Source organism: Ursus arctos, unplaced genomic scaffold, assembly GCF_023065955.2.
Source record: "Ursus arctos isolate Adak ecotype North America unplaced genomic scaffold, UrsArc2.0 scaffold_19, whole genome shotgun sequence".
In the NCBI taxonomy this organism is placed as follows: Eukaryota; Metazoa; Chordata; class Mammalia; order Carnivora; family Ursidae; genus Ursus; species Ursus arctos.
Window position 1 is genome coordinate 57,712,238 of NW_026622863.1, and position 18,390 is coordinate 57,730,627.

Consider the following 18,390-nt stretch of genomic DNA (forward strand, 5'->3'; position numbering starts at 1 on the left):
ATAGTATTTTTATTTTATTATAAAAATAGTACACATACTTTTATGACGGGGATCATTTTTAAGTAAAATAACATATACTTATTATAAAGGGTAATTTGGAAAGTATCAAGAAGTATGGAATAAAATACCAATTCCCCATAATCACACAGCCCAGGGAGAGCCCATCATTTTGTGTGTATTTTTTTTTTTCTGGTTTTGTTTTACTCTTCTTCCACATCCATTTTTTAAAGATTTTTTTTTATTTATTTGACAGAGACAACAAGAGAGGGAACACAAGCAAGGGGAGTGTGAGAGGGAGAAGCAGGCTTCCCGCTGATCAGGGAGCCCGATGTCGAGCTTGATCCCAGGACCCTGGAATCATGACCTGAGCTGAAGGAAGACGCTTAACGGCTGAGCCACCTGGGCGCCCGCCACATCCATATTTTTAATCATTAAACAAAAGCAGGGGGCGCCTGAGTGGCACAGTCATTAAGCGTCTGCCTTCGGCTCAGGTAGTGATCCCGGCGTTATGGGATCGAGCCCCACATCAGGCTCCTCCACTATGAGCCTGCTTCTTCCTCTCCCACTCCCCCTGCTTGTGTTCCCTCTCTCGCTGGCTGTCTCTATCTCTGTCAAATAAGTAAATAAAATCTTAAAACAAAACAAAAGCGATATACTCACCCTCAACTTGGCCACCTTCAGAAGTCCTATTGTCTTGATTTTCTTGTATTCCCTTTCAAATATCATTTTAAGATAAATGTTATTTTATTTCATTGTGATCAGAGTGTAGAAACAATTTTGGCTTCTCTCATTTGCCCTTATTGTACCCTGAGCATTGTCTTTTGTAATCACATACATTTCATACTCATCATTATTCAGACTAATGATATTTCATTGGTGGATGTAAAATAATTTACAAATCCACCCCCCACGTGGGTTTTGTCCTAAGACCTGGATTGACACAAGTGGTTCACCAATTTTCCCAATTATGAGTGTTAAAATGAGCATTTCCATGCTTGCTTCCTTTGTCCTCCTGAGGAGGATTATTTTTCTAAGTCCTATTCCCAGGATGGAAATAGCAGGAGCACGATTCTAATGATTTCCCTGATTACTGGAATATTCTGTCAAATTGCTTTCCAATGGGATAGACCCAGTCTGCCTGGGACAAGCTGGGCATGAGGACCACTGTCCACTACATGTTTACCAGCACAGGACATCCCTAATTTTTTCCTCTGTCAAATATATAAGATGACTAGCGTTTTCAGTAACTTACCATGTGCCAAGTTCTGTCCCAAGCCCTTGGTATGTATGAATTCTTTTTTTTTAAAAGATTTTATTTATTTATTTGACAGAGATAGAGACAGCCAGCGAGAGAGGGAACACAAGCAGGGGGAGTGGGAGAGGAAGAAACAGGCTCATAGCGGAGGAGCCTGATGTGGGGCTCGATCCCATAACACCGGGATCACGCCCTGAGCCGAAGGCAGACGCTTTAACCACTGTGCCACCCAGGCGCCCCGGTATGTATGAATTCTCATTCTTGCAACAATCCCACCTGTTCAGGGCTGTGTTGTCCCATTTTACAGGTGAGGACACCAAAGCACAGAGAGAAAAGTGGACCAAACCTCACAACTATGTGCTCGTGGAGTATAGATTCAAGCCCGGGTAGTCAGGCTCAGAAGCTATGCTCTGAACTTCTATGGGGATTGAACACATTTCACATATAATGTCTCCTTCTTAAAATAATGTTTATTATTATAAAAATCAGTACATGCCTCTTATAGAAAATTTAGAAGATCCAAGAAATCCACAAGATTTCAAAGTTCAGTGCCACCCAGAGATAACTGTTAACATTTGGATACACTTCTGCTACTTTAAAAAACAATATTAGGGGCGCCTGGGTGGCACAGCGGTTAAGCGTCTACCTTCGGCTCAGGGCGTGATCCCAGCGTTATGGGATCGAGCCCCACGTCAGGCTCCTCTGCTATGAGCCTGCTTCTTCCTCTCCCACTCCCCCTGCTGGTGTTCCCTCTCTCGCTGGCTGTCTCTATCTCTGTCAAATAAATAAATAAAATCTTTAAAAAAATAAAAATAAAAACAATATATAATACTATAGATGCTTTAATATATTTGGGGTATCCTGAATATGCAGTTCAGCATACTTCTAGTTTACCTAACTTTATATCATGGGCCGTATCATTAAATGTCATGATTTACGCGTGTCATTACGTCATCTTTAACAATCAGATGTTTGGGGGGTGGGTTGCATAGTTAATTCAGCCAGTGAATTCGCCAATCCCCTGTTGGACGTTTTGGTTGTTTCCAGTTTTTGACTTTTATAAACGTCCCTTCTGCTGAAGTCTTTGGCTGAGCACCCGACCAGTTTTCAAGTGAAATCCTGGCAGGGAAGTCATGGGGTCAAAGGAAGGATGTTTCAATGATCCCGGAAATGTGGGCCAATGGCTTTTCAGAAGTTCTGCGTCCGTTGGCAATCTGACCAGCAGAGGATGGGACTGCGTCTCACCAACAACATCCGTGGTAACTGTTACCATGTTTCAAGTCTTCCCAGGTATTTCTTTTAATATATGACTGCTTTCATGGTTGAAGAAATACTCATTTATGGTGAATAATTCATAAAATAAAAATGAAAGCAATGGCTCTCTATAAATCTTCATTCCAAAGATTCTAGATTTTCCCCGTGAATAGGAAATTCCTTTTTTGTTTTTACTAAACCGGTGGTGTGCGTGTGTATATACACGCACATATATATCCACATAAATACAGCATCCAATTTGTATGGTATGTGCACACATACATGATTGAAGATGTTTATTTTTTTTAAGTAATCTCTACACCCAATGTGGGGCTTGAACCCACAACCCCGAGATCAAGAGTCACATACTCCATGAACAGCCAGCCAGGAGCCCCTCATATATAATTCTAGAAGTGACTTTTTTCACTTGGTATAATGTGGATATTTTCCCATGATAATGCAAACATATATACATGTATATACGTGTGTGTGTGTATGTTTATATATTAACATATATATGTATCCTCATTTTTAACAACTGCATAATACTTCATGCTAGGGTTTCTTGAATTTATTTAACCAATCCCTATTAATGGACATTGAGATTTTTTTTTCTTTTCTTTTCCATCATTGGACATTTACTATTTGACACTTGTGCAAGATATCTCCATAAGATGAATTTCTGGAAATAAACTGGTGGGACCATAGAATGTCCACATATAAAATTTTGATAATTATCGCTAAATAATCCTCCAAAAAAGGAACCAATTTACATGACTCCTGGAAGTGTATAAGAATGCCTATTTCTCTGTTGCCCGACTTCCTTCAAAAATTACTCAGTATTGGCCTTTTAAAAATATTTCTGGGGGCACCTGGGTGGCTCATCAGTTAAGCATCGACCTTTGGCTCAGGTCATGATCTCAGGGTCCCAGGACTGAGCCCCATGTTAGGCTCCTTGCTCAGCTGGGAGTCTTCTCCTTCTCCCTCTGCTCTCTCTCACTCTCTTTTTAAGATTTTATTTATTTATTTGACAGAGAGAGCAAGACAGCTCAAGCGGGGGAACAGCAGAGGGAGAGGGAGAAGCAGGCTCCCCGCCGAGCAGGGAGCCCGACATGGGGCTTGATCCCAGGACCCTGGGATCATGACCCGAGCCGGAGACAGACGCTCAACCATCTGAGCCACCCAGGTGCCCCTCACGCTGCTCTCTCTTAAGTAAATAAATAAATCTTTCAAAAAATTAAGAAGTATTTCTAATCTAATAAGTAAAAATGTCCTATCGATAGTGAGATTAATAACCTTTTATGTGTTTGTTGAGGTTTTGCCTTCTTTGGATTGCTTATTTATGTGTTTTGCCCACTTTTAATTGGGCTGCCTTTTTGTATTGATTTATAGGAGCGAGTCTTTATGTATTACACATATTAACCCTTTGGTATGTGCATTACTAAGATTTTCTCCCGGTTTGTTATTGCTCTTTCAATTTTGTTTACGACATATTTTGCTATATAGAATTTTTAAATGTTTAGGTATTCAAATCTATTTGTATTTTCTTTTATAGTTCTTGGACCTACTATCATGCTAAGAAGGGCCTTCCTCAACCCCAAGATTATCCTATATTTTATTCTAGTACTTTTCTCACTTTTTAACAATTAAATTTTTATTCCATCCGCATTTTAAAAAATATCTTATGGTATAAATTTTCAGTCTAGAGGCTACCCGTATTATTTGGCTTGTGGCCCCTTCCTCCACGTTCAAAGCCAGCATGGTGGCGTCCTTAAATCCCTTCTCCTAATATATTCCACCATGTTTGTACCTTTCTCAGCACATTTGATCCACTTCCTTCTCAAAGACTCACCCCCACCCTTTTACTCACATACTAATGTAGAATACTTGGATTTTTAGTCTAAAAGAAGCTAATTTTGAATCTCGCCTTTGCCAAGTCTTGCTGTCCAATCCAGTTTCCTTATTTTTCAAAGGAGAATAATAAGACTTTATTACGAAGAATGCTTTGGGTTTCAAGTCACAGAAAACTCAAAATAGCTCAAACAAGAGAGATGATTTACTTACTCAAGTAGCCAAAAAAGACCAAAAGCAAGGCATTCAACCTGCTTATCCTGGTACTTCAGGATGCCTTCAATGGCAAGTAAAAGAAAACCCAAACTGAGATCCTCACAAACGCTAGAAAGAAGAAATCTACAGGTAGGGCAACCTCTAGCTGCTAAACATTAATATTTCTCTAACTTCACCTGAGATTTATATGGCTTTTATTGCAAATGTATGTTCTCAAGTATTTATATTTCCTGATCACAGAGCTGTCCTTTCATTTGTCTCAGCCCCTTGCCTGTTTACTCCATAGCATGAATCATAACTTCCCTTTCTATGTCTCCTATGTACTGCCTGCCCCCTGACCCTGAAGGCAGGGTCCATGTGCGCCCTCACCACTATATCCCCAGCGCCTAGATCACTGCCTAGAACAGAGTAGGTTCTCAGAAAATCGTCCTCAATTGCCTAATTGACTTGAAGGATCAAGTCATTCCCCTCCCTACCGGCATGGTATGAGAATGGTAGTTTCCCCACATCCTCATTAAGATGATGTCATACAGCTTCAAATTTTGACCAGATAGATAAGTAAAGATGGTATTTTTTCCTCCGTTTCTTCTCTCCCTGGTGACCTCCTATTCATACCTCAAAACCTTATTCAAAGATCCCCTCCTCTCCTCTGAGACATCTCCCTCACATCAACTCTTTCTCACCCTACCTAGTTTTCCTCCCTTCTTTGTGCTCGAACATACGTTTCCCATTAAGTCTTATGAGCAGAGCAGGCTGTTTTGTTGAGCATCCCCACTACTTAAAAGCGCCTGTCATGAGGGGCCTTCTCCTAGCGCCAGCGCTTAGGCAGTTGCCATGGACACAGACCCGTCGATTCCAGCCGACGGTTGCCCTGGAGACGGACGCTGGCGATGCTTCTGCACTCCGCCTACGGAAGCCAGAGAAGGCCTCTGACATCGGTGTCTCCCAGGCGAAGGCCGCCCTGGGCTCCGGGTTCCCTTCCTTCTTGACTAAGGGAGGATGGTTGCCCTGAGGAGCCCAATGCCGCGGGCATCTGGGAAGTGTAGTCCATCAGGGAGTCAGCGCAGGCGCAGACGCAAGCATGGCACGGGGGAAGCGCACGCAGCACCGCCGCCATCGTGGGCATTCCCTGTGAGGAGCGAGCTCCGCGTGGGAGGCCGACCCGAGGTCCAGGACACAACTGCCAGGTACTTGGGACCCCAAGAGTTAACGACACACATCGTATCCTCCCCTCTTTGACCAGAAGAGCGGCTCGGAGCGGTCTTGAGGGCTTAGGCCACTTACAGGGTTGGAAAGGGACCAGAAGCCGGCTCCCGCCAACCAGGCAGCAGGGTGGTGGCTGGCACTCGGCCTCAAGCGGGGCGGTGGCAGGGGCAGGGCTGTGGGCGGGGCTAGCGCGAGGATTGGCTGGAGTAAGCACGGGGGCGTGGCTGTGCCCAGGAAAAGAGGCGGGACCTCAGCCAAAGAAGCCGAACATGGGCAGAACATGCTGACGTTTGTTCTGAGAATCCTCCTGCCGCGCCTCCTTGAGTCCAGTGGAAGAACGGGTTCAGAGGGAGCACGGATTCTACCGGGGTTGTTAACTGATCTCCTCGTGCTCTTGGTTTAGGAATTCACCGGCTGAATTGAATGGTGTGGAACTATCTCTGTTTCAGTTTCTAACTCACTTTCTAAGGAAGCTGATTAGTAAATGTTTAGTAATAAAATCTACCATTATTACTGTTTTCGGAGTAATACAACTTTCAAGCACTTATTAGTCTCCAGGTGATGTGCTATGGTCGAGGTTAAGAGTAGGGTTCCAAGTTTATAAATGCTAATCTAACAAAATAAATCATCCAGATTTATAATAATAAAATGGGTTGAGTGCGTATTATGATCCGTAAGGATAGTGCATAAAAACGGGCTTAGTTTTAATGCTAATAATTACTAAAAATCATTAATTACATCGATAAAGCTAATATGTATGCATCCTGGGTGCTAGGCATAGCTCTAAACATTTCACCAACATTTACCCCTCACAACCTCCTGGTGGAGTCCCCATATTGTTATTGCTGTGTTGTGTATGAGGAAACAGAGACCCACAGGGGTGCTGGCACCTGCCCAGGGTCACCAGCTGGTTGCTAAAGGACAGGTGAGAGTCTTCCGTTTTCACGTAGCAGTTAGGAGTCCAGGTCTGGAGGTTCAAAATCCTGGCTCAAATTCTGGCTCTAGCACTTCCACACTGACCAACAGGGCAACAGGGTCAAGTTTCCTTCACCTCATTTTCCTAGGTTTCCTCATTTATAAGGTGGGAGTGATACCAGTACCTGTGTCATAGTGTGGCTCTGGGGGCTAGTTTGATTTATGGAAAGCCCCTCGCACATAATTAGTCCTCAATGCATGTTAGATATCATGACTGCTTTGATTTGTTGTTAATTTTGGTGTATGATGTGAGGTAGGGCTCTTTTACATGTAGCTATCCAGTTGTCCCAGAACAGTTTGTTGAAAAGATTGTTCTTTTCCCATTGAATTGTGGCACGCTTTTCAAAAATCCACTGGCTTTTAACTCCTTCTTTGTTATATTTGACTGACCCTAAAGAAGCAGTTAAACGGCACCTGGGTGGCTCAGTCGGTTAAAGGTCTCAGGTCATGATCTCAGGGCCATGAGTTTGAGCCCTGCATCGGGCTCAGCACTGAATGTGGAACCTGCTTGAGATTCTGTCTCTCCCTCTTCCTCTCTCCCACCCCTGCCACTCACACTGTCTCTAAAAAAAAAAAAAAATAGGTGCACCTGGGTGGCTCAGTTGGATAAGACTGCCTTCGGCTCAGGTCATGATCCTGGAGTCCCAGGATTGAGTCCCGCATCAGGCTCGCTGCTCAGCAGGGAGTCTGCTTCTCTCTCTGACCCTCCCCCCTCTCATGCTCTCTCTCTCTCTCAAATAAATAAATAAAATCTTAAAAAAATAAAAATGAATAAAACAAAAAATAAAAAAGAAGTAGGTAAGAGCATGGAATTTCAAGGCTGGGCATGGCTGGGTTTGCTATTTCCTGGCAGACCTTGGACAAGTCACCCAACTTCTCTGAGTTCTCATTTCTCTCTCAAAACAGGCTGAGCGATACCTACCCTAGAGGGATGTTGTGAACCTATGTGGAAACTACACGTTTAAGGAGCACTTATAACCTGCCAGACTGTGTGCTTGGTGATATCCTCACATTATCTTTTTGCTTTCATACCCATTACATAGATGCAGAAAACTGAGGCACAGAGAGATGAAGCTACCTAAAGTCCCACCTAAAGTCCCGCAGGCAGGAAGTGGGCAAAGGACAGATTAGCTGATTCCCAGTCCTATGGTAAACTCCTGCACCTACCCCTTAGACCCAAGGTGGCTCATGGCCAGGCACTTACCAACACCGGGCAGAGCCTGGCAGCTGCCAGCAGCCTTGAGAACACTGGAGCCCAGGGGAGTCCAGCATGCATGGAATGGAGGTAGGAAACCTGGCCCCGAGCATTCCTGGGACTGCAAGCCAGGCTGGTCTTCCTTCTTTCCTTCCCTCAGCTGTATGGGTTCAGGTCTCTACCCTTCCCTAAGAGGGGAGCCCTAAGGAGGAAGGGGCAGTTTGGTGGGCTGTGGATGTCCAGAGTTCGGGTGTGTCTTGCCTGAAAGCCCCTCAAAGTTTGGGTTCACCCAGCCCAGTCACACAAGGTGAGCTGGGCACATCCCACACCCAGTGCCCACAGGAGACAGAGCAGTGAGTGACCAGTGTGTGTTGGGCCCTGCGGTGTACCAGGGGTACTGGGCACAGGGGACACAGTGGAGAATGAGACAGAAGCCCCAGCTACCATGGGGCACACAGCACAGGACAGCTAGTCCCAATAAAAGGCCACTTGAACCACCTGCCTCAAATGGACCACACAAAAGGGTTTGCCTGAGACAGAACTCTTTTATAGTGTAGACCAAATCCAGGGTGCCTTCTGAATATACCGCCCAGCTTCACTGAAGTGTAAGGACTGCACATCAACCCTATGCGGGAGGGCTCTAGTATCACCCCACTCCACAGATGAGGAAACTGAGGCACAGAGGAGCCAAGTGACTCACCAGTGGTCACACAACTAGTAGGTAGAAAAGGAAACTAAAACTGAGACACATAAAAGTCCATTTCATCCTAGAGTTCACAACATGTAAATTTTATTTTTATTTTTTATTTTGAAAGAGAGAGAGAGCATGAGCGGGGCAAGGGGCGGAGGGAGAGAGAGAATCCCAAGTAGGCTCCATGCCCAGCACAGAGCCGGGCACAGGGCTTGATCCCACGACCCTGAGATCCTGACCTAAGCTGAAATCAAGAGTCAGGCACTTAACCAACTGAGCCACCCAGCCGCCCCACAGCATGAAGATTTTAGTCTCCGCTATGTAGCAGATCCCAGGACCTGGAGAATATTAATGGTCTCATCTGACAAAACCATAGGAGGGCTTCCTTGCACAGTCAGAGGGGGCATCTCGCAGAAACATGCAGGGTGCCGTCAACCCTTCCCACCTGCCTGGGCGGGCCTGCCCCACACTGTTCACAAGCAGGACGTCGCAGGAGTGTCACATAACCCTGGGAGGAGTGAGTGCCATGGGTCCCTAACAGAACAACAAACTTACACTTAGTTTTGTGTGCCCAGGAGTGCAGGGGTCAGACCTGGGTGTTTAGCATTGTCATTATTTTTATACTGAGTTTTTCTGTTCACCTTTGCTGTGTGTGGCCTACAGCCCGCACTCAGGGAGCACTGGTTGCATGACGGGGACTGAGTCATCGTTTGGGCGATGGAGAGACAGTCTCAGAGAGCATCAGCGATTTGCCTGAGGACACAGACCTCAGGTAGAAGGTGGAGAAGGTTTTGAACCCGAGTTGTCGGGACCCAGAGCCTGGGCTCTGAACCACTCACTACACAGCTCTCACTGAAGGGCACAGAGAGACTCCTCAGTGGTGACATGACCGAGGAGTCATGGTGATCATCCTGGTCATGTAATAACAGTGCTGGTGACGGTGACAGTGACGGCAGAGTTGAAGCCCCGGCAGGGCCACCCGGGGCAATAAGCACTTTGCCAGGTTGTATTTTCACTCATCTTCTCACCAACCCCGCGAGGTTGAGTGCTATTATTATCCCCATTTAACAGATGAGGAAACCGAGGCCCAGGGCTTGGGGAGCCTGTCCTATGAATCCTGAGCCCAAACTTGTAACCTAACTCAATGATTCTCCTCTCCGCACCCCCTTTTTACAGCACATTTTCTGGAAATGTCCCCTTTGCTTTTCCAACATGAAATTTATGATAATATAACCTAACTCCACAATTCATCTCAAAAAAATAAAATAAAATCAGTGCCATCACATAGCAGATTATAATATAGCAGAGAAGAAACAAGAGGAAAAGCGCTGATCACTGTCATTTATAGTTTCCGTAGAGCTCAGGTGTAAACGCATAGAAGACACAAGCTGGGCGATCGCGTCAGTACTGAGCCGGTAGTTAGAGCTCAGCCCGACACAAGGCTGCCGTGTCGCTGTGTTGGTGACCTGGCTACTGCTGCTGGCTGAGCCATCGGTGATGTCATCGTCCTTACCAAGTGGGCGAAGGTTATCACAAACATTCTGAAGCACAAAACACTGTCTTCTCATTTACCCACTAGTTGTATCTCTGGGACGTTCAGGGATATTAAAACTGTGTTAAAAATACTTGGAGTCTATATGGATGGCGGAATGGGACTCTAAGCTCGGGTAAGGAGTTTTTCCTCCGCATGAATGTTCCGAGGACATCAGGAAGTCGAGAGAGACCTGGGAAGTTTCTCGGTTACTTGGGGCTGTCCTGCCCCCTGGACGGGTCTGACATCTCCAGCTCCCACCCACTCATGTGCTCATCACTGTGACAGCGGGAAGGGCCCCTGCAAGTCACCAGAATCCCCAGAGGACCAGCAGCCCCAGCAGCTCCTGGGAGCTTGTTAGAAACGCAGAGTCCTGGGCCACTAGGCCTGCCGAGACAGAGTGTGCCCTGGGACAGGAGCATGTGATTGGAGCGCACTTGAACACTGGAGAAGCTTGGCTTTAGACCTTTCCCCAGGGGCCCACATGGACTCATTCCATGACCAGGGGCAGGGCCGGCCTTGGATGAAGCAGTTTGGATTTCTGTTCTGGTTGAATCCAAGCCTGGGCGACTCCCACGTGGACGTGGACACGCTCCGTGTTCGGGGCTGCAGATTTCCCCATGAAGGGCAGGGCTACCCGGACCCTGCCCAGGGACTCACGGTCAGGGACTCCCAGTGCAAGACCCAGAGGGGCATCATCTGGCCAGGTGAGGGGGCTCCCCGCTTACGTTATAATTGACAGAAGATCCAACTCCAGTTGGCTGAAGCAAAAAGGAATGTTCTAGCTGGGATATCTGAAAGTCTGGGGGCAATCATGTCTGCAAGGCCTTTGACCCATGCCTCATCCTTCATGCATTATCTGGGTCAAAGGCTTCTGATTTGGAGGACTGAGGAGGTTGATAAAACTTCTCTTTTCAGTTTCCATCAGACTGGAGGATATAGGGTCACCTCCAGGGGACAACCCTTCTGATGAGCCATACATGCTGGTGACCACCAGACTGGACAGCACGGATGGGACATCTGCATCAGGACAGCACTGCCTGAGGCGATAGATTAAACATGGCAGGATGGCTGCAGTGAGGGTGTGTGTGTTGCCACGGTCCCTGCCCCAGGCTGGTCAGAAAGGCTTTCCCCTCGGGGAGGGCCTTGCCGCATCAGTGCACGTGTATCTGTCTCTCAGGTGGGAGGGACCACGCTCGGCTGGGCTGAGCTTTGATCAAGGGGTTTCCCATAGTCATCACACCCGTGGGGTCCATCTGTGTGTGTTCTGAGGTCCTGTGAAGTTTGAATGGTGGCTGAAGGCTGGCTCACCTTTGGGGCATTCAGAGCATTTCTTCTCTGCATGGCTCACCTGAGATTTGTCTTCTGAAACTGCTCTGAAGCCCTGTTCAGAGTGTCACCCTGGGAAGTCTGCTGTCCTGTGGGAAGGACATTTTATTCATGCCACATGTGTTTGTAAAGGCTGCGGGTCCCTAGGACCATCCCTGGTTTGATGATTCATGAAGAGGACTCAGCTTACAGTCATACTCACAGCCATGACTCATTACAGCGAAATGACACAGAGCAGAATCAGCTAAGGGATAAGGCATATGGGCTGGAGTCCAGGGGAGACCAGCGCCAGCTTCCAGAGTCCTCTCTCCATGGAGCCACACAGCCACACTAATTCCGCCAGCAGTGAGGTGTGACAATGTGCGTGGAATGTTCTCTACCAGGGACACTCATCAGAGACCGAGTCATCATCCAGAGTTTGTACGGGGCTGGTCCCGTAGACATCCTCAACCCGGGATGCACCAAACTTAGAGACTCTCAGAAGGAAAGCAGGTGTTTGGCAGCAACCACATTAAAAAGTCACCTATCGGGGTGTCTGGGTGACTCAGTTGTTAAGTGTCTGCCTTTGGCTCAGGTCATGATCCTGGGGTCCTGGGACTGAGCCCCATGTCAGGCTCCCTTTTCCATCTCCCACTCCCCCTGCCTGTGTTCCCTCTCTCACTGTCTCTCTGTGTCAAATAAATAAATAAAATCTTAAAAAAAAAAGCCACCTATCATATGATTCCACTTGTATGAAACTTCCAGAATAGGTAAATCCATAGAGACAGAAAGAAGATTGGTGGCTTCCAGGGGCAGGGTTGTGGAGAATGCAGAGTAAATCTTAATGGGGAAGGGATCTCCTTTTGGGGTGATATAAATGTCTCAGATCTGGTCGCACAACACTGTGAGTGTACCAGGTGCCACTGAATTGTTACTTTTAGAGGGGTGCTGGTTACTTTGATCTTTATGTGCATTTTACCTCAATCGAAAAGGAAAAGAAAAAAAGAAAGAAAAAAATCAGTCCAGTTCTTCAGCTCCCAACAGGCAGAAAATACACTGGCCTCTCAGGTGGGAGGTAACGGGCCTCTCGCTCTCACTCATTATGATCAATGGTGCTCTGGGTTGAATTGTGTTCCCCCAGAAAGTTGTGTTGAAGTCCTAACCTCCAGGACCTCAGCATGCGACTATATTTGGGAATAGGGTTGTTGCAGATGGAATTAGTTAAGATGAGGTCATACTGGGGGAGGGGAGGCAATCGAGTATAACTAACGTCCTCTAGGGAGAGGGAAATTTGGACTCAACACCCGCAGGGGGAGGCCATAGGAAGCCATCCAGGGAGAAAGTGGGAAGGTGGAGGCAGACACTCAGTGACACAGCCACAAGCCCGGTCACACCTGGGACTGTCAGAAGCTGGAAGAGGCGGGGAGAGGTCCTCCTGTATTAACCATGTTTTAAATTTTTTATAGTATACAATATTTTGATATCTTAAAAATATATAAGTGGCTGGGCCACCTGGGTGGCTCGGTTAGGTGTCCAACTCTTGATTTCGGCTCCAGTCATGATCTCAGGGTTGTGGGACTGAGCCCCACATCAGGCTCTGGGCTCTGGGCTCTGCTTGTCCCTCTCCCTCTGTTCCTCCTCCTGCTCTCTCTCTCAAATAAATAAAATCTTTAATATATAATATATATATACACATTGTACTTTATATATATTTATGTGTGTGTGATTTTTTTTTATGTATTGGTGGATTCGGTTTGCTAGTATTTTATTGAGGATTTTTGCATCTATGTTCACCAGAGATATTGGTCTGTAGTTCTCTTTTTTTTGTGGTGTCTGGTTTTGGTATCAGGTAATTCTGGCCTCATAGAATGAATTTGGAAGTTTTCCTTCCTTTTCTACTTTTTTAAACAGTTTGAGAGAAATAGGTATTACTTGTTCTTTAAATATTTGGTAGAATTCACATACAAAACGATCTGGTACTGAACTTTTGTTTGCTGGGAGTGTTTTGATTAGTGATTCAATTTCTTTGCTGGTTATCAGTCTGTTGAAATTTTCTATTTCTTCTTGCTTTAGTTTTGGTAGGTTATATGTTTCTAGGAATTTATCCATTTCTTCCCTTAGGTCTCTTGTTGTGGTTTGGTACTGTTCTTTCATTTGGGACATATTTCTGTCTTCTCATTTTGTCTAACTCTCTGTGTCTGTTTCTATAGGTTAGAAAAGTCAACTATGCCTCTTGCTCTTGATGGTAATGACATTATGAAGAAAGGATCCTGTAATGCCCACCAGTGCAGCATCCCCTGTTCCCCTGGACTTGGCACTTCAGAGAGTGTCTCCTATGTGTATTGCATGTGCTCTGCTGTTGAGTCTTGGTCTCTTTTTCCTTCAGTCTAGTTGTCTGCCGAGGCTCTCTCTGCCTGTTTTGGGCAATGTTTTGTCCCTAGATGGGTGGGGCATGTTTTAACAAGGTGTGCAGTGGTATGCTCGTGAAGTGAGACCTGCCACCACTGTGAGATGAGGTCCTGCAAAACATGCAGGTTTGGGAGGTTTGTGCACATCTAGGAGAGGGACCTGCAGTGCCGGAAGTGAGGCAAGTGTGGCTGAGAAGGGCACATCTGCTGAACCACGGGGGTGTAGAGCTTGGTGCAAGCAAGTTAGGTAGCAGGGCTGTGCTGGTTCCTACAGGTGGCTGCTGTTTATGTTGGAGGGCAGAAGAAGGAAGTGGCACCTGCCAGCTCCTTTGTTCCTGGAGGAGTCTTCCTGTGATCCCTGATCTTCAGGCCATACTCTGAGATGAGTAAATCACTCTCCTTCTTCTCCCTTCAGCACTTTCAAACTGCTGCTTCTATGCTGTATCTCTGCCTACTGTTTGTGGTGCTTTCTCTTTAAGGGTAGGGACTCAGCTTCCAAACACTTTCCAGACTCTCCTAGAGCTGAGCCCACTAATTTTTAAAATTCCAGGCTTTAAGTCCCACTGGTTATAAGAACTCATGAGATTCAGTCCTTCTCACTTCCAAAACCAAATGTTATGGGGTTTCGTCCTCTCTGTTCATGAGCTTCCTGGTGTGAAAGTCTGTTTTTCACCCTTCTCCACATCACTGGCTTCTTCCCCACTGTGGACAATCACAGCCTGTATCTGGACTCCTTGGATGTCCATGTGAAGTTGCAGTCCCTCCTGCTGGGAGGGAAAAAGCCACCCATGCCATGGGAAGCTGAGTTTAAAAGAAATAAGGACAGGAGAGTGTTGGTCACAGCTGGTTCATTGTCCAGGAAACCCAGAGTGATCTCCTGGGGTCACCTGTAGACTATTCTGTCTGTTTCACCACTGGCATTGGTCAGTAGCATCAGGACCATTTTACTCCCAAAACACGCTTTCACTATCCCTACCTTCCATGATGTGTCCTCTTCTCTACCTTTAGTTGTGGAGTTTATTCTGCTAATCCTAGAATTGTTTTCTGGGTTATTTACACTGATGTGAATGAGTGTTATCTAGTTGTATCCACAAGACAAGGCAAGTTTAGGGTCCTCCTACTCTACCATCTTCCCAACCTGTATCTTCTGTTGTTCTTTTTTTGTTGTTGTTTATTTGTTTGTTTGAAATACTTTTTGCAATTGGAGAAACAATTTTTTCTTCTTTGGGAGGAAAGATGAATGAAATTACTGGTAATTTGGCAACACCTGGGCTTTTGAGGGAGGCAGAAAGAGGAACTATGTAAGTCATTTTTCATGTATTTAATGTGATTAATGTGTAAAATCCATTGCCTTTAATTTATGAGCAGTGATTTTCACCCATCTTAGTACCTGCTCTTTAAAGGAATGCAAAATGCCTGCTATCATTATTTTGTCTTGTTTTGTTTTGTTTTTGTTTTGTGAGACGATTACAGAAACTAAAGGCAACTCTCCAAAGTCTTGCAACAACATAATGGAGGTGAGAATCACCTGATATATTTTTAAACTACAGTCGATGACTAATAAAAATTTTCATTATGAAGGAGTGTGGATATAAGAGAATTCTAAGAAAAGGAGGGATGCTCTTTCCTGGACCTTTCAAAAATATATAAACATTTTTTTGAAAATTCAGTAAGTTTTCCCTTGAAAATAGGATACACTAACATGTTTAAAATCGATTTAAGGTTGCCTGGGTGGCTCAGTCGGTTAAGCATCTGCCTTTGGCTCAGGTCATGATCTCAGGGTAGTGGGATCGAGTCCCACATTGGGCTCCCTGCTCAGCAAGGAGTCTGTTTCTCCCTCTCTCTCTACCCTTTCCCCCTGCTCATGCTCTCGCTCTCTCTCAAATAAATAAATAAAATATTTTAAAAAATATTCTTAAAAAAAAAACAAAGTTGATTTAATTTTTCAATGTGTAATATCGATCAGCTCATAAGCCAGTTACATCAGATCTCTTCCTCTCAACAGAAAAATTAATGGGCTGCAAATTAATTCAACTATATTAAAAAATAAACGTAAAACCAACAGTTCTCGAACTCTTGTTCCCCAGTACTTCCTATTACTTCCCCCAAAACACATTGACATCATAATAAATTAAAATAGAACTTATTTAGATAATCTGATAATTTGTAAAAATTATTTTAAGAAAGATATGCAATATATTAATTTAAGAAAATAGATACTAATTATACTAGTATTTCAAAGAATAATAATACAAGAAGGAAAAAGTATTTTGTAGTCAAATTAATTTGGAAAATATGTTAAGAAAGTTTTTTTATTTGTTTATTTAAAAATTCCTTTTTTGGGAGGGCAAGCAGAGGGAGAGAGAGAATCCAGCATGGAGCTGGATCTCACAACCCTGAAATCATGATCTGAACCCAAATCAAAAGATGCTTATTAATTGAGCCACCCAGGCACCCCTAAAAATTTCTTTAAAAAATAAAAAATAAATAAATAATTTCCTTAATTCAAAACTAGAGAAGCCTTCCATATGCCCAAAGTGCCTTATGAACCTCTAAGCAGGGGACACACAACACTTTGAAACATATTTCACCATAAATTCTTTCTCCATAAAATATTTGCCAAGATTTTAGAGAGTAGGGAACAAGTTAGGAAATACAAAATCAAGAAAAAGAAAAAGTATTCTTCTTTACCAGACCACTTCCTTCACTAAGTTTCACAAAGAATAACTAGCTACAACAGACGCTGCAAAAATTATTTTAAAGATTAAGTGGGTGGGGAATTAATGCCCTTTTATTTAACTTATAAGAATGGAAGGCTTAATATAAGTAAAGCCCACTACTATCTGATGCTGCCAAAAAAAAAAAAAAAAAAAAGCAAAGAGATGATTAATTGCAATATCTGCCCACAAGGGGGTTACAAAGTGGGAAGTGGTTGGGACAGTGTGCAGCATATAAAATGAGGCACAATTTGAGAAGTTCCTTACATGTGCTTTATATCCATGTTATATATACACAATGCTTTGTGCTTTTCACATATTGTCTGTCATAATCTTAACACTATATGAGGTGGTTACAGTATAACTATCCCCATTTAACAAATTAAGAACCTGAGGCCACGAGAGGTGCCACAACAGGTCTGAAGTTCCACATGTCCAAACGGAGGAGGGAGAGGATGAGGGAGAGGAAAACGTGAGGAGAGACAGATCAGGGTTCATTCGATAAAGAGAACCTCATAGGTTGTGCCTCTCAGTCACAGATCTAAAAATATCTTTCCACTCAGAAAGAAATAAGTGGTGCTTTCGTATGATAGCCATTGGTCAAATGTGAGAATAATCTGGAACTAACACTGCCTGCAGGAAAGGAAGCACATCATTGCTCTACAGCCACAGTGAGAGGAAGAGGAAGCCATTGCCCTCAGCAAAAGCTAGATGGGCTGAAATGTTGGAACTGTTCAGTGGTATTTAGGTTTTATAGCTATGCACGCACAACTTTTAAAAACACTTTATTACAGAGATTCCAGCAAGGGTTGGGGGTGGGGGTAGGTAGAGTGAACAGCTTTGAGATTACAATTTTGTAATTCTCCATCCCTGACTTCTCTGTCACCATAAAACTACCACTTAATTACATTTTGATAAATGTAAGTTTCTTAGGAATTAAAAATGTCATGTTATAAAAAATAGATTTTACTCAATAAATATATTTTTAAAGAATAAACAAAGGACGTGATATGCTAGCCTAAGACATAAAAGATCTTGGGATTATTAGCTGTAGCCACTGAAAGAGGATGCCATTATACAAAGATAAAATGAAGTAAATATTTTTTTCTTAATAGTCATTAGGTGGATAACAATCCTGAACTATTTTATGGTGTTTCAAAGATCAAAAAACACAACTGTATGAATTTCTGATTTGATGTCAGAGCAATCCTGGGTCAGCAAAATATGGCAAAAATGGACATTCCTCCACATCTTCTATCTGGATTGATGTCAAAGATGTTACTTTTAATGAAGTTTCAGGGGCAGTGAGGTTTCTATAGGGAATAGCTGTCTTTGAATTAAACTAGACAGCCCAAGGATTATTTTTCTGACCAGAATAAATTCATAGGCCTAATCTTTTTGTTTATGGAAAGATACTACAATGTATGACTATCAGCCTTTTCCTTGCCTGTCCCTGGACAACAACAGGGCTATGTGGATGGCACAGTGCTAAATGATTTAGATGAATTATTTATCATTATTAAATTAGAGTTAAATGATATTATTTGACTACATTGATTAGGAAAGTGAGGTTCTGGCAGTTTAAACATTTGCTCGGGACCAACATCTAATAAGTGTCTTATGTTGAACCTCAGAAAGAATTCCGTTTATGTTTAGAAAACAAATAACCTAAAACTTCCCAAAACAGTAGTTTGTTTTGATTTTTCCAATCAGAGAAATAATCAAATGAGCCTTTTATAAATGATTAGTAACTCCATTTATGCCTAGAAATATTTTTACCGTA

At 44.0% G+C, this 18,390-nt stretch overlaps 1 protein-coding gene across 4 annotated transcripts in view; it reads right to left on the bottom strand.

Annotated features, from left to right (window-relative positions):
* The window catches only part of LOC113269421 (NADPH oxidase 4), a 173,201-nt gene that overhangs the window by 11,329 nt on the left and 143,482 nt on the right, over nucleotides 1-18,390 (bottom strand). For 3 of the 4 annotated variants that reach the window (XM_057314594.1, XM_057314592.1, XM_057314596.1), the window contains one exon: nucleotides 13,661-14,691. The exons of the other annotated variant lie outside the window; for it this stretch is intronic. In XM_057314594.1, the coding sequence (XP_057170577.1) occupies nucleotides 14,529-14,691 (163 nt within the window). In that variant the 3' untranslated portion in view covers nucleotides 13,661-14,528. Of the gene's footprint in view, nucleotides 1-13,660; nucleotides 14,692-18,390 lie in introns of those variants that run through there. 4 annotated transcript variants of the gene reach the window in all.